General features: G+C 57.0%; 2 protein-coding genes across 2 annotated transcripts; both read left to right on the forward strand.

Annotated features, from left to right (window-relative positions):
* The first annotated feature begins 565 nt into the window (after nt 1–565).
* Nucleotides 566–9,543, forward strand: LOC112645276 (Myb related transcription factor, partner of profilin). Its single transcript, XM_035712471.2, has 3 exons — nt 566–627; nt 1,380–1,931; nt 6,775–9,543. The coding sequence occupies exons 2-3, from the start codon at nt 1,433–1,435 to the stop codon at nt 7,494–7,496; spliced, it is 1,221 nt and encodes a 406-aa protein (XP_035568364.2). The 5' UTR covers nt 566–627; nt 1,380–1,432; the 3' UTR covers nt 7,497–9,543.
* Nucleotides 9,544–10,780: 1,237 nt separating this feature from the next.
* On the forward strand, nt 10,781–13,636 carry IRF2BP1 (interferon regulatory factor 2 binding protein 1). The gene has a single exon (XM_025424594.3). It carries the CDS (start codon nt 11,478–11,480, stop codon nt 13,230–13,232), a length of 1,755 nt encoding a protein of 584 aa, XP_025280379.1. The 5' UTR covers nt 10,781–11,477; the 3' UTR covers nt 13,233–13,636.
* Nucleotides 13,637–16,256: the final 2,620 nt, after the last annotated feature.

A 16,256-nucleotide genomic window follows, 5' to 3' on the forward strand; every position in this document is an offset into this window, starting at 1 on the left:
CGGATCCAGAGCAGCCCCGCGCCGGGGCAAGTACCCGCGGGCGGCAATCGGGGTTTCGTACGCCCCCACGCCACCCACGCCGTTGTCATGGAAACGGAGCGCTTCCCTCCAGCGCCGTCTCCCTCCCCTTTCTCCTAGAGAAAGATACCCAAGTATAGTAAGAGGGTTAGGTAGGAAGACTGTCAGAGAGGCGAGGACGCCGCTCGTTCTCAGCGACGAGCTCTCCACTTCTCCCACCTCCTCCAAGGATTGCTACGCCTGCGCAGACACGGAGCCCCTGGTACCAAAGCGAGGGGGAGCGAGGGCGCGCATGCGTGGACAGTTTTGCGCGTACGCGGCTGTGGCTTCAAGTGAGGGAACCTAACGCCGCGCTAATGTTGCGCCTGCGCAGCTAAGCCCGGCTCGAGGAGGCCCTTGGAAAGCAATTCTGCGCTTGCGCCGTGGGAGGGGCGTGAAACTCAAGCGGTAAGGGCGTTGGGGGCTGACTGGCGCTAGGTGCGCCTGCGCCGTGGCTCTTGGGGCGGCCGGGGGCGGGGCCCAGAGGGGGCAGAGAGAGGAGGGGGGAGGGAAGAGGCCGCAGAAGCCCGAGCCTTGACCGACGGGCAGGCGGGGGCTGCGGCGGCGCCGGTGAGTGACCCGCGGCTCGACTCGGTCCCCATCCTCCACGACCCTCACTCTTCCTGGAGTCCCCCATCGCCTCCGTTGTCCCCTCTAACTCCCGGACCCCATTTCTCCCGGAGCTCCTCTTAATTCCTGGCAATCCCCAGAGCCCCCACAATCCCCGCATACCCTAATCCCTCGTATTTTATAGTCCCCGCGCCTCCACTGTCCTAGAAGCCCCCAGTTCACCGTTAATCCTGGGCATCCCTTCTGAGGACCCCTTCTCAATACCGTTCTTACAGACGTCCTATTGCCCCGGAACCCCCAAAGCGCTCCTCTGCTCCAGATCCCCCTTCTTGCTGCATCTCTCCTTCAGCATCTCCTGACCCCCATCACCCCCATGCTGCTTCGACCCCCGAGACACCCTCATCGCCCCTCCATTTCTCATTCTCCTGTCCCCCCATTCTCCTCTAACTCCTGCAGACACCCTCTCCTCCTTCGCTTTGCCTCCTTTCCCTCCACCCCTCCAGACCCTCCCCCAATTTCCGTCAACTCCTCGGCGTGGCACTTTGCGCCGCGCGAAGCACCGGAGGAGCGCTCGGCGGGTGTCAGCTATTATTAGGCACTCCGAATGTCCCGCGTGGCTCGTCGCCCCCAACCACTCAACGCCGCAACCCCTGGCCCCGGGGACACAGGAGGCGGTGTCGGGGCGGCCGGGGTGGGGCGGGCGGCGCGCGGACGCCGAGCCCCCGCCAGCGCCGTGCGCCCTGTGCCCGCAGCGCCGGCGCCCCCCCATGCGCCAGGCGGCCGGACGGCGGCGTCGGGGGGCGCCATGGCCTCGGCGGCGGCGGGCGAGGCGGAGGAGACCACCCGGCTGCGCAAGCCGCGCTTCTCGTTCGAGGAGAACCAGATCCTGATCCGCGAGGTGCGCGCCCACTACCCGCAGCTCTACGGCGCGCAGAGCCGTCGGGTGAGCGTGGCGGAGCGGCGGCGTGTGTGGGACGGCATCGCGGCCAAGATCAACGGCATCACCAGCTGGAAGCGCACCGGCCAGGAGGTGCAGAAGCGCTGGAATGACTTCAAGCGCCGCACCAAGGAGAAGCTGGCCCGCGTGCCGCACTCCACGCAGGGCGCGGGGCCTGCCGCCGAGGACGCCTTCTCGGCGGAGGAGGAGACCATTTTTGCCATCCTGGGGCCGGGCGTGGCGGGGCCGGCAGCAGGTGCAGGGGCCGAGCAGCCCTCCGGGGCCGCTTCCTCGCAGCCGCCCGCCCCGAGTGCCGGCGCCCAACGCTACGTGCTGTCCGAGGACCGCAGGGACGACCGACGGGCAGGTGAGTTCCTTCCAGCATCACCTTCCCCAGAGCAGACAGTCGCAAAGTCAGCCGCGTGCTCCGCACTGTTCCCCAGCCCTTTCCGTGGCTCATCACATCCTCACTACAACCCTGTGCGGTGGGTGCTGTAATTATTCTCATTTTAAATATGGGGAAACCGAAGCTCAGAAAATGCCCAAAGTCCCACAGCTCATGATTGTGAGTCATGAATGGAACGCAGACTTAAGAGGTCTGGCTCCAGAGTCCACACACCCAGGATTCCCAGCACATTCAAGATTTCATTAAACGCAACATAGGGTAGTGACGATGGAGGCAGACTGTCCAGGCTTCAGTCACAACTTTGCCACTCAGCTGGGTCACTCTGGGTAAGTTACTGCAGGTCACTTTCCGCCTCTGTAAAATGTGGATGAAAGAAAATAGTCCCTACTTCAAAAGCTTGTTGTGAAGATTAGATGAGTTAATATGTGAAAATTCCTTAGTACGGCTGGTGTCTCCTGCACAAGGTCATGCCATGAGTAGGGGAAGTGTGGAGAACAGAGTACAAAAACTTCCACTTAGCCTTGACTTTGGATTATTCTTTCTTCTACAGCTATTTCCCCAACCATCTGCCCTGTGCTGGGCAGTGCTGGGGACCCAATGGTGCCTGAGACATCCCTAGCCCTGACCTCCTGGGGCTGAGCTGTGGGAGTCCAGCAGGGGCACCTGACCCAGACTGGGAGGTGAAGGAAGGCTTCCTGGAGGAAGAGACATCAGAGACACAGAGCAAGAATGAGGAGCTGAGGAGTGTTCCTGGGAGAAGGAACAGCATGTACAGTGGCTTTGAGACAAGAAAGTTTAGCCAGTTTAGGAATTGAGGAGTTTCCAATTTAGGGGAAGGGGAAAGTGAAAAAGATTGAAGAAAGGAAATGTTTTTGAGAAGAGGTCAGAAAAGTCAGCAGAGGCCAGACCATGCAGCAGCTTCTAGGCTGAGGTGAGGGTTTTATCCCAAGCGCTGTAAGAAGTCACCGAAGGGTTTTGAGAAAGAGAAGGTCATGGAAGTGATCAAACAAGTTCAGGACTATGTGATTCAGAGAGGTTCATTCACTTACCCAAGGTCACACAGCAAGTAAGTAGTAGAATTGGGACTCAAATACGAGTTGTGTCCAACTCACAGTGCATGCACTTAACCACTAGGCTAGACGGCCCGGAAATATCAGGAATGATTGATACTGACTGAGAGTTAATGCATATGCCGGAATTAGATCACCGGCAGTTTGTAAGTGAAGGTCAGCACTTTAGACTTTTTATCTTCAGGGTGTTTGGGAGGCCTGAAAGCCATTTTGGGCAGGAGAGAGAGACACAATCACTTGGGACCCTTGTTATCAGTATGAATGTCAAACCTCATCGTTTCTGTGAAATGGCCACATTGAACCAGAATGGAGATGGCAACCTTAATTTTTTTTTCAAGAGTTGTACAATTATTGTATTCATTCATTCATTCAACAAATACAAATTGAGCACCTGTTGCCAGGCAGGCATAGTGGTAGATGCTGGGGATACAGTGCGGAAAAAGGCAATTTCCCTTTCCTTATGGAGCTGGCATTCCAGTTATTGGAGACAGACCACAAACAAGTAGCCCCCAAACAGATCATATACCAGGAGATGATTAGAACTAAAAAGAAAAGGGGTACCTGGGTGGCTCAGTGATTGAGCATCTGCCTTCAGCTCATGTCATGAACTCGGGGTCCTGGGATCGAGTCTTGAATCGGGCTCCCCGCAGGGAGCCTGCTTCTCCCTCTGCCTGTGTCTCTGCCTGTGTGTGTGTGTGTGTTTCATGAATAAATAAATAAAATCTTTGATTAAAAAAAACTAAGGAGAAAAATAAAGCATGTGAAGAGAATAGTGAGTGATGAATGTCGGGGCTGCTATATGTAGGGTAGTCAGGGAGGGCATCTTTGAGAAGGTGGAATCTGAGCAGAGACCTGAAGAGAGAAACTGAGCCAAGCAGCTATCTGGGAGAACAGCGCTTCAGCTAGAGGAAACCACACATGCAAAGGCCCTGAGGCAGGAACATGCTTAAAGTGTCCTTGATTGGAACCTCACACAGAGATTACCCACCGTGTAAACTCATAAAAGAGGAACTGCTGTGATTGAAGGACTGGAACCGTGTCTGGGGCAGCCTGAGGCATCTCTGTTGACACTAGAGGGAGACCTAAGGATAATTTCCCTCTCACCCAGTATTTGAAAAACAACAACAACAACAACAACAGTAACAGCATTGAAGATTTACTGTGTGCCAGGCACAGGGTTTGCCAGGCAGAGGCCTAAACCCTGTGCCTGGGGTGATTCATATAATCCCTATGATGGCCCTCAGGGAGATGTTCTGGTTATTGAGTCACTTGGTCCTTTGCTCACTACATACCTATTTACAGGTGGGGAAATTGAGGCCCAAAGTTTGCAAATAAATCCTTTTAAATCTTGTCATGACCCTTCTGTGACCCCCCATGAGCACAAAGGCTGGGCCACTTTCTATTGTTGAGTAGGCTAGAAGAGCAGTATTGCAGAGTCGCTGCAGTCCCTACACCCCTTATGAGGGAGGCTCACTGCCCTTGGGCCCACAGCCTGGTCCAAGGAGTGGCTAAGAGCATGGGTTCAAATCCCTCCTCTCCCATTCACTAGCACTGTGACATCTCTTGGGGCTTCAGGTCTCCTCATCTGTAAAATGGGTTAATAATGACAGCACCTACCCCCAGAGAATAGCTAAGAAGAAGCACCAAAATACTATAGGAGGAAAGCTTAGCTGGTTTGCCTGGGGCTGAGCCAGGAAACTGTCCGACAAGTGTTAGCTCTGGTTATCACCTCTCTCCCCACCTCCCCTGCCTCCCCCACCTGGCTGGCCCAGGGAGGCTGGGCCCAGCATTTAAGTCTAGAGGTGGCTGGCTGTGTCTGTGACAGGAGAGCTGGGAGATCAGATTTGGCCTTGGAGCAGGAGACAGGCTTCCCTGAGGAAGGAGTATCTGAGCTGGCCAAGAGGCCATGCAATGGGGCTGCTCCTGGTGGAGGGAACTGCATGTATGCTGGCTCTAAGCCAAGGAAGAGGGACAAGAAAGGGGTAAGAGCTGAGGCCTTACAGCCTTAAGGAGGGGCTGGACTGATCCCCCGTGGGTTCTGGGGGCCTGTGGGCGGGTTGCAGCAAGGACCTGGGGCCCAGTGCCCCAGTCAGTGCTGACTCCCTGGAAGCCACAGTTCCTTTTTCATTAAATAAAAAATTTTGTGCTGGACATTATTCTAGGCGCTGGGTAAACAGCGGTGAACAAAACAAAGCCCTGCCTGATGGAGCTGACATCAGGAGAAGGAGACAGACAACAAACACAGAGCGACCCCATGCCAGGTGGAGCTAAGTGGTATAAAAGAAATCAGGTAGGGTTAGGAGAGAGAAAAGGACAGAGACGGGAGCTACTGTAGACAGAAGGTCATGGAAGGTCCTCCCAAGGAGGCCACATTGGAGCAGAGGAGCTGAGGGAGGGAGCCAGGCAGGTATCTGGGGAAAGAGTTTTCCAGGCCAAGGAACAGCAAGTGCAAAGGCCCTGAGGCAGGAGCAGGCCTCTTGTGTTTGTGGGTTGACAAGCAGGCCAAGGTGGCTGGAGCCTGGTGAATGCGATACAGAGGGGAAGGGTGCAGATGAGGTCAGGGAGACAGTGGGGTAAATTGTGCAGAGTCTCGGGGGCCTCGAGGGCTTTGATTTTACTCTCAGAGATGAGAACCCCAGGGAACTTTTGAGCAGAGAAAGACCACCCATTTAAAGCATGAACAATGCAGTAGCTTTTCACATATTTATGGAGTTGTACAACCATCACTATCAATTTTAGAACATTTTCATCACTCCAGAAAGAAACCCTGCCTCTCTTAGCTGTCATCCCCAGCTCTGCCCAGCCCAAGGTGACCACTAATCTACTTTCTGTCTCTGGTAGATTTGCCTGTTTTGGACATTTCATATAAATGGATCATAGGCTATGTGGTCCTCTGTGGGTAGCATAGCTGACATGTTATTTTGGTGGGACGTCAGTAGTCCCAGGTGGGAGATGCTGGTGGCTGGACTAGGAGGGGCCGTGGAGGTGGAGGTGGACAGAACAAACAGGTTGGATGTTAAAATAGTTTGAAGGCAGAGCCAGTGACATTTGCACATGGACAACAGTGTCCTGGATGAGAAAAGGAGTGAAAGATTTTGGCCCAAGTGACAGGAAAGACAGGAGCTGTCATCAGGGGAGATTGGGATGGCTGAGGGAGGGGTGGGAGATGGAGGATCAGGAGCTCGGCTCTGGGCCAGAGAATTTGAGGCCTGGCTAGATGACGGAGGGGGTATGCTGTGTACACAACTGGAGGAGAGGTTTCAGGCTGGGCCAGGAAACCTGGGAGCCTCTGTTTGCAGACTGTACAAGTTCCTGAGCATGAATGAAATCTCGGGGGAGAGGAGTCAGGGAGAAGCGCAGCAGGCTTGGGGTTGAACTGGTACAGACACAGCTGAGATAGAACTCCTACCACCTGATAGGACAGAGCCCAGCTTATGCAGCCTGAGAGGTGTGTGATGGGGGGAGTGTCTAGAGCGTTCAGAGCCTTCTAGAATGTTGGTGCTGACTGGCTCAGCAGGGGACTTCCAGGACCCTGTCTCCACTAAGGCTGGCATCGGCCACCAGGTGGTCCTTAAATATATTGACTCTCTCCCCTGTGTTCTCCTCCGAGGCTTGATTTGCTTTGGGTTTTGAAAGGATGGCTCTGGGGCCTGGGTGGGTGGGAAGTGAAAAGGGGAAATCAAGATGGCAGTGGGGGGGTCACTGTCACCTTACCTACATCTCTCTCTCTACAGATACACCAGCCCACAGCAAGGGGGGTTCCAGCAGCCCTGAGCAGTGGGCCCGGCCCTCCTGCAGTCCCCAGGAAGGTGGCTGCCCCCCACCGAAGGAGCGTGAGTCCCCGCCCCCTCCAGCCCTGCAGACGGTCCAGTTGCCCCGCCTGGCCTTGTCTCCACCGCCCCCAGCCCCTCCACCACCGCCGCCGCTGCCACCACCACCCCAGGCACCTCAGCAGGTGCATGTGGCACCCTCGTCCCCCAGCCCACCACCTCCTCCACTGCCAACACCCACGCCCTCGGCCCCAGACCCCTCTCTGGACTTCCTGCGGGCTCAGCAGGAGACTGCCAACGCCATCCGGGAGCTGGCTGGCACCCTTCAGCAGGGACTGGCCAAACTGAGTGAGGCCCTCAGCGCCCTACTGCCTCTTCTGCCCGGAACCCCAGTCGACAGGCTGCCCCCACCCCTGCCCCCACCCCCACCCCCACCCCCACCCCCCAGGCCCGTCCTGCCCCCACCTACCCCCAAAGTGGAGATCACCCCTGAGCCCGTATCTGTGGTAGCTGCTGTGGTGGACGGAGCGGTGGTAGCAGCCAGGGGGGTGATCATTGCCCCTAGGAGCGAGGAGGGGACCCCCCGGCCACCCCCAGCCCCGCTTCCTCCCCATGACTCACCCCCACACAAGAGGAGGAAAGGCTTTCCTACACGGAAGAGGCGGGGGCGATGGAAATCTCCGTGAAATCTGCTGTTGGGTTTGAGCTTGTCTGGGCTCCTCTGCCTGCACCTCCTCCCCCCAGCTTAGCCCAGTGGAGGAGGGCAATGCACCTTCCCCATCTCAGCTGCACCCCAGCTCCCCTGCTGCAGGGGCACAAGCACCCCACTCCCTATACTAGTTAGTGCCTGATTCTCAGGGGACCTCGTTGATGGGTGCCCCGGCCCTTTCTCCAGTACAGCGCTGTCTGCCTGGCTGCTTCCCTGAACCCTAACTTCTAAGCCATCAATTTTACGTTATTTATTATTGCCCTCTGTGGGTTTCGGAGGGAACCTCTCGGGTCTGCACATAACCCCCTTCCCTAACAACTCCTGGTCTTGACTTGAAGAGAATTGACCCGTAGTGGCCTCCTCGCTTCCCCGATCCAGACTTTGGAGGGGGTGGGAGTCTCGAGACACATCAGAATATGGATGGCAAAGGATATAGCAGTCTATACCCTAGGGAGGGGGGGTGGAGTTCTCATGGGAGGTATAGGTGGGGCCCTCTGCCTCCCATTGCTGTGTCTGACCTCCAGGGCCCATCCCCCTCGTTTCTCCCCCGTGGTGACAAGATATGAATAAACTTATTTTTAATACAATTACTTTGGGCTCCGAGACAGGCCTGGGGTTTCAGCACTGACGCCTGCCCCACCCCTCCATGAACATGTGGCATCCTCCCCTTGAAGTTGGAAGCTGGCCTTTCCTGAAAGCCATCGAGTCCTGTTTTCAAATCTTACTCCTACTTACTCATCCTTCTGACACCTCTAAGTGTCACCTCCAGGAGAACTTTCTGGATATCCTCCTCCAGGCTAGGATGGGTCTGCCTCAATTACTGTCTAGTATCCTGTGGTCCCTAACTGAACACATGCCTTTATCCGTTTAAAGCCAGTTCCTCCATCCCCACCCCCCAGATTCAGGAAGGCAAGAACTGGTTCTCTTTTTTACTCCTAAACCTGCTGCAAAGCAGAGTAGCAAAGTAGCTAATAACCACCACCCTGGATCCGGTCCTACCTGGCCCAGCCCCTGGTGCCACCCTGGCCAACTGTGTGGGCCTTCTTTTTCCTCATCTGTAAAATGGGCACAAAAACGTAGGAGGCTACAGCTGCATTCCATTGTCATTCTTCAGGTCTCGACTCCAATATTCACCTCCTCAGAAAAGGCTTTCCTGGCAATCTCTACCCACCCCATCAGTTAGGCAGGGAAAATCCAGTTAAATAATCATTTGAGTAAACTTAAATTGATTTGTTTGCCTCCATCACCAGGATGAGCCTTGTCAGGGCAAGCAAGGCCTGTACCTAGCTCAGTGCTGTGTCCTCAGCATTGCCCAACACAGAAGAGGGTTGCATCTTTGAGTTAATGGGCAGCTCAAAAAGCAGGGTTGCCATGTATGGTGCTCCTTTCCTGGGCCAGGCACCATGCTAAACATTTTTACTGGTTTTCCTTTAAACTTGAACCTGCCCAATGAAAAGCAGACTCTCCAGGGGTCTCTGTTTTTTTCCTGAGAAGTTTAGGGACTTTCCCTAACCTTGCCAGCGGCCAATCCCAATTCAGCCACCTGAAGCTGGACTCTGGCCAGAACTCTTGATCCCCCCACTGGTGTTTCCTGAAGAATGGCTTAAAGGCAATTCTAGGAGATATGTGGATAGCCTTTTTAATGATTCTATATGGTGTGTTAACTTGATTAAAATGTAGCTAGTACCCCAAAACTGCAGCTAGTACCTAAAAAAACCTACACTTGTGCACATAATACAGACATACCTCGCTTTATTGTGCTTTGCTTTATTGCACTTTGCAGATACTGCTTTTTTTATTTTTTACTAGTTGAAGGTTTGTGGCAACCCTGTGTCAAGCAAGTCAATTGGTGCCATTTTTCCAACAGTCGCTCACTTGTGTCTGTGTTACATTTGGTAATTCTTGCCATATTTCCAACTTTGGCATTATTACTACATTTGGTATGGTGCTCTGTGATCAGTGACTAAAACTCAGAGCTCAGATGACGGTTAGCATCTTTTAGCAATAAAATATTTTAAAATTAAGGTATATATGTTGTTTCTTTGGACGTCATACTAGCGCACGCGCATAGCGTAACCTTCACTTTTAGACGCGCTGGAAAAACCGAGAAGTTCATCTGATTTGCTTTGTTGCTAGATTTGCTGTATTGTGGTGGTCTGGAAGGAGCCTACAATATTTCCGAGGTATGCTTGTATTTCTTAGGATGAGGCAAAAGTAATCCTTTTTAACGCCTTTACACACACACACACACACACACACACACACACACCCCACCTCAGGGGAGTCAATTTCCAGAAAATAATCCAGGTGGTAAGTGAAATTGTGAAGCTGACACTGATTGGCTAGCAAAATCAGAGCTGCTAGGATAGCAGCAGGATGTGGGAGAGGAAGCAGACAATCCAATTAGTTTGAGAACTACTAATGAATGCAACTCTGACAAGCCATTCAGATATTTTTTGAGCGCTTATCCCAGCTTACAGAGAGCAAGAGGGTGATGGGTGTTAGAATCTGGAGACTTCTCTCCTCCCCTCCCTAACTCTTCCTGCCTGACTCGCACCGTTCCCGATGCTAGTCCGGGGGATGATGCGGGGTGTCCCCAAAACCTGGTTGGTCCGATCAGGTAGTAAGCACTCAAGGTTGTAGAAAAATCACCCCCCACAACTCTTGCTCGCCATCTCTGGCCTCTTTCTCTTCCACCAAATTACCGAGCCGTAGAGGATGAGGATTCCCTCAACCTGGTGCTCCCCCAAAAAGTAAAGCGCCCAGAAATTGAGCCGGGGGTGGGAGACAGCGGGAATGGGGAAGGCCTCCCCTCCACCTCCCAGACAGCGGAAGTGCGTCAGTTTATCCTCCCGGCAGAGCATTTTGGGAATTGTAGTGAAGCGGTGGCGGGGAGGCGGGAGGGAGAAACACCGCGTAACCCTTTGTAGACCGGAGCGCGCGGCCGAGCCGGAACGGAGTTCGAGGGCGCTCCACCACTCTCTTTAATAGATGAGACGACTGAGGCCAAGTCCTGGCCCAGAGGCCTCCGTTCTTCCCCTCGCTCCGGCTGTTCCCGGCCCAATTCAGAGAATGCTACACAAGACAGCAGGAAAACGAGGTGCCAAAGCAGAACCCTCCCTCCCCGAGTTGCCAGCTTTCCGTCCCCCCTACCCTGCAACCATCCAATCAGAGCCCCTCCGCCCCGCCCCAGAAGCTGCTGCCTCCCTAACCAGTCATTGGCCCACCTTTGATGGGCGGGGAATCGGGCTTCAGAGAGAGCAAGACTTTTGCCTGAAGGTGCACAGCAAGTCCGATCCGACTCTAGACGCCCGAAAGCTTGTCCACTTCCTACCATGTCTGAATCCGGGGTAGCTCTGACCATTCAGATATCATCTCCGCTCCCAAGCCCCAGTGCCCCAGCTCCTCTGAGCACGCCGAGCTCACCGCCGGGCAGCGTCGAGCGGTAGGATTTGCGCGGCTGAGAGACGGCGAGCCCGCTCCTCCGGCGCCAGCCGTCCCCTTTAAGAATCGGCCCCGGCGGGACTACGTTTCCCAGAAGGCTTTGCCGGCGCGTTATGTAACTTTCCCTGCGAAGCGGCCTCTGGGGCAGAAGGAGGTGGAGGCGGCGGCGGCCGTTGCAGCGGCGGCGGCGGCGGGAGCGGCGGGACCCCGAGGCGGCGGCGCCCGCGGCCCATCGCGGGGCCGGAGCTGTGCGCCTCGGCCGGGAGCCCGGAGCGGGCGGAGGCGCCGACGTGCCTCCTACAGGCTTTTCAAGGAGGCGGGAGTGAGGAAAAAGGCTTAGGGCCCAGGGGGCGGGGAAGGGGGGCCGGGCCTGGATCCGCGGTGAGGCCGAGCCGGAGAGGCCTGACTGTGGCTCGCGCGGTCCCCGGGACGCGAATCGAACGTCGGGCGGCGCGGATCGAACGTCGGCGGCGGGTGGAACGCCGGGGCTCAGCGGCGCGCGCGCGCGGGGGTCATGGCGTCGGTGCAGGCGTCCCGCCGCCAGTGGTGCTACCTGTGCGACCTGCCCAAGATGCCGTGGGCCATGGTGTGGGACTTCAGCGAGGCTGTGTGCCGCGGGTGCGTGAACTTCGAGGGCGCGGATCGCATCGAGCTGCTCATCGACGCTGCCCGCCAACTCAAGCGCAGCCACGTGCTCCCCGAGGGCCGCTCCCCCGGGCCCCCAGCCCTCAAGCACCCGACCACTAAGGACCTGGCTGCGGCCGCCGCACAGGGGCCTCAGCTACCGCCTCCGCAGGCCCAGCCCCAGCCGTCAGGGACAGGCGGCGGCATCTCGGGCCAGGACCGCTATGACAGGGCCACATCGTCCGGCCGCCTCCCCCTGCCTTCGCCCGCCCTGGAGTACACCCTGGGGTCCCGCTTGGCTAATGGGCTGGGCCGGGAGGAGGCCGTGGCGGAGGGGGCGCGAAGGGCCCTGCTTGGCTCCATGCCCAGCTTGGTGCCCCCCGGGCTGCTGGCAGCTGCAGTGTCTGGCCTGGGAAGCCGAGGGCTGACGCTGGCACCCGGCTTGAGTCCTGCCCGTCCAGCTTTTGGCTCCGATTTCGAGAAGGAGAAGCAGCAGAGGAATGCGGACTGTCTGGCAGAACTGAACGAGGCCATGCGTGGCCGGGCAGAGGAGTGGCACGGGCGCCCCAAAGCTGTGCGGGAACAGCTGCTGGCCCTGTCTGCCTGCGCCCCCTTCAACGTTCGCTTCAAGAAGGATCACGGGTTGGTGGGGCGGGTGTTCGCTTTTGACGCTACCGCCCGCCCGCCGGGCTACGAGTTCGAGCTGAAGCTTTTTACCGAATACCCCTGTGGTTCTGGCAACGTGTACGCAGGAGTCCTGGCCGTGGCTCGCCAGATGTTTCATGATGCTCTGCGGGAGCCGGGCAAGGCTCTGGCCTCATCAGGCTTCAAGTACCTCGAATATGAACGGAGGCACGGCTCAGGGGAATGGCGCCAGCTGGGGGAGCTGCTCACCGACGGGGTCCGCAGCTTCCGAGAGCCCGCTCCTGCCGAGGCCCTGCCGCAGCAGTACCCGGAGCCAGCCCCTGCAGCCCTCTGTGGCCCACCCCCGCGAGCCCCATCCCGGAACCTGGCGCCCACGCCACGCCGTCGCAAGGCATCCCCTGAGCCCGAGGGTGAGGCGGCTGGCAAGATGACCACCGAGGAACAGCAGCAGCGGCACTGGGTAGCGCCCGGTGGCCCATACTCCGCCGACACCCCCGGTGTGCCTTCACCCATCGCCGCCCTGAAGAATGTGGCGGAGGCCCTGGGCCACTCCCCCAAGGACCCTGGCGGGGGCGGGGGCCCTGTACGCGCTGGGGGTGCCAGCCCCGCAGCCTCCTCCACCGCCCAGCCTCCCGCCCAGCATCGTCTAGTGGCCCGCAATGGTGAGGCAGAAGTCAGCCCCACGGCAGGGGCAGAAGCTGTGAGCGGGGGTGGTAGCGGCACCGGGGCGACCCCTGGGGCCCCCCTGTGCTGTACCCTGTGCCGGGAGCGGCTGGAAGACACCCACTTCGTCCAGTGCCCCTCAGTGCCCGGACACAAGTTCTGCTTTCCCTGCTCACGGGAATTCATCAAGGCACAGGGCCCTGCCGGGGAGGTGTACTGCCCCAGTGGAGACAAGTGCCCCCTGGTGGGCTCCTCTGTCCCCTGGGCCTTCATGCAGGGCGAGATCGCCACTATCCTTGCTGGAGACATCAAGGTTAAGAAAGAACGGGACCCCTAGGCCACCACTGTCACCAGTCTACTGCCTCCCACCCCCTTGCTACCCACCGCTTCTGCGGATAAATTATTCCCTCTCCCCCAGCCCAGTGCTACCCCCACCTGTGTACATACCCCCTTCCTCATCCCAGATGGGTCCCCTGGGGTAGATGCATTGAGGGTGGGGGGAGAAAGCTTGTGGCTTCTGTTCGAGGGGGTGTTTGGGGTCCTACGGCCCCTCCAGTATCCCTCGCCCCTCCTTGGCTTGGCTTTGCTGCTGCTTGTAGTTGGGGGAGAGGTGCCCCCCTCCTCCTTGAGAAGGGGCCTCCTGAAATCTCGCTCTTTATAAACAAAGCAAAAGCATTTTATTGCCCCCCCCCGCCCCCTTTTCCTCCTTCAATAAACCGAAAGATGGTTTTTTTTTTTTTCCTTCTTGGTCCCTTAGTTGTGTGAGATGCTGCGCCCTCTCTGGGACCGAACTGGTCCTGCAGGGAAGGGACTTTGCGTTGTAGCCTCCAGGTGGCGCCCTTCACTCAGGCGGGCCCGTTGACTGTTTTTAGAAAGGCGGACCACAGCTCAAGCGTGCTAGCCATCTGCCCATTTTCCAGATGGCAGAACTGAGGCCCAGAGCACGGGAGGCTCCTTGCGTGGGAACCAGAGCCAACCTAGGGAAGGAGGTTTCCCTTCCAGGCCAGCCCCTGTATCTGCCCAGGACGTGAGGGTACTCCGCGCCCTCCAGGAGAGGGGAAGGAGGCATCAGGAGGCTTCCTAGAAGGGAAGGATAGTGAGTTCTTGCTCAGAGGCAGAGAATTAGGCTACATTGCTTAGGGGGACTGACCTAGGAGAGGAAATTTACCTCTGTGGGGTACCCTAACAGGATTCCTGGAAACAAGGGGACTGCTTCCTGCCTCTGGTGGTGCCCTGAACTGTGCTCCTCGCGCCCATCTTGGGAGACCAGTCTCAATAGTGGCCACCCTAGGACACCGTGACTGGCAGGGTAAAAGGCACAACCCTTGCGGCCGGCCGCCTCTGATGTGCGCGGCCTTGTCCCGCACCTGTCCCGATGGGCTGATCATTAACCAGGACTTCCTGCTCTCTGGCGTCAAGAGGCGGGGCCTGAGCAGCCTGCGGCAAAGCACGGGTTAAGGGGAGGGGGCCGCCCCAAGAGCCCAGCCCCCACCCCTGCAGTCTCCCTCTGCGACCCCAAAGTGGAGATTGCGGGAAGGGGCGATTCGGGGCGCCAAGGCCAGCAGATGGACGGAAAGATGGGGGAATGATAGTGTGTCCTGTGACCGCGCAGCACTGGCACACAGCCCTGAGACCCCAGACTGCCCCACATCTCAGGAACACAGGTGTCCCACCACCTAAGTCTGGAAGACCCTATAGTCTTGACTCATCCTCTTAGCTACCCACGTGTCCCACACATATCTGGCAGATCCACATGTCCCAAATCCCAAATATTAGGGACCCGGAGACTTTGTCCTCAACATCTGGAGGACCCTTAACTTTGAACCCCCAGTTCTTGGGCTGGAGGGAGGGGGTGCTCCCATCCCCTCCCCCAGCCATCAGGCCTCAGGTGTTGTCACCCCTGGTACTGCCAGCCTGGGCCCTGGGCTGGGCTGGGAAAACCAGCCCTGATTAAATATACCAGGCGATAAGCCTGGGGCAAGGGAGACACTGGCTGGAGCTCCAGGCCTGGGCACCCATCCCCAGCAATCTTGTGGCATCCCCCTGCCCCAGCTCTGCAGACCCCAGCACTAGGCAGTTTCCCCCCATTCTCAGGGCCTCCAAACACCAGGACCCCCTGGTGAGGGCTGAAGAGCTGGGGAGGACACCTGGTCCTTTAAGAACAGCTGGTGTGGGAGGGTGGGCAGGGGAGTCACCCCCAGCCTGGCTGGTGTGTATTCTAGATAGAGGTTGAGTTAACCATTAACAGAACAGACGGTCTGACCTGTGTGGGTGTGAGGGGCTGGATCCATCCCCCCTTCCCCCCTGTGCCAGGGTGGGGCCAGAGTGGAGGGGTTCTGGATTTATTGGGGGATCAGTGAGTAGATGAAGAGACTTCCCAAAAGGAGAAATGGACAGGGAGACCCAGGGAATGATGGTGAAGGTGGAGAGGGAGAGGTGGAGTAGGAGCTATAGAGATCAGCTCACTGGAAGAAGACAGAGACCCAGAGGGGGACAAGAGAGCTTGAGAGACCCTCCGAGATGGAGGAGATGCCGTGGACACAGAGATGCAGACAGACTTTCAGAAAAGCTAAGTAGAGAAATCCCCAGAGAGGTTCAGAGACACTGAGATGCACAGATGAGAAGCCAAGAACAGGGACCTCGAAGGAGGGAGAGAGAGGAATTGAGATCGGAAGAAAGAAAGACTGAAATCAGGGAAAGGTATGGGTTTGAAACAGAGAGTAGAGACATCCTCAAACTCAAGTCCTAGGAGACTGAGAGAAAGAACGCAGATCCATGAAGAAGGGCCAGGCTGGGTCTGACTTGATCACTTGGTCCCCACAACAAGGCCTGGCTCACTCCCACTCATCCCCCAGGTCTCAGCTCAGCTGACATCTCCTCCAGGAAGCCCTCCTGGATCCCCAGGCTGTGTCAAGTGTCATTTCTGGGTTCTCACAAACCCTGCATTCCCCTATCCCAGCCCAGCACATTCTGGATTATCCCTGGGGAATGAACTGTCAGCCCCATGAGGGCAGGGCCAGGGCTATCTCAGTCGGCGCTCTGAACCCAGCATCACCCAAAACAGAGTTAGTTAAAAGGGTGGATAGAGTAATGTGCTCCTTCCCTTCAAGAAATATTCAGCATTCTTTGTGTGACAAGCACTGCGGTAGGTGCTATGGATACAACAGGGAACCGAATGCAGCCCCTCCTCTCATGGAGTGAACATTGGGGTAGGAGATACAGACAGATCCATAAAATGTGACAGCCACGGAGTGGTAAGTCCTAAGGAGAAAAAGTAAACTGGGGGAAGGGGATAGAGAGTGATGGAGGTTGCTGCTGTCAAGAAGGAGGTAGAGGAGGTCTTGCTGAGGAGCTGACACTA

This window comes from Canis lupus, chromosome 1 (assembly GCF_003254725.2).
Source record: "Canis lupus dingo isolate Sandy chromosome 1, ASM325472v2, whole genome shotgun sequence".
NCBI lineage: Eukaryota > Metazoa > Chordata > Mammalia > Carnivora > Canidae > Canis > Canis lupus.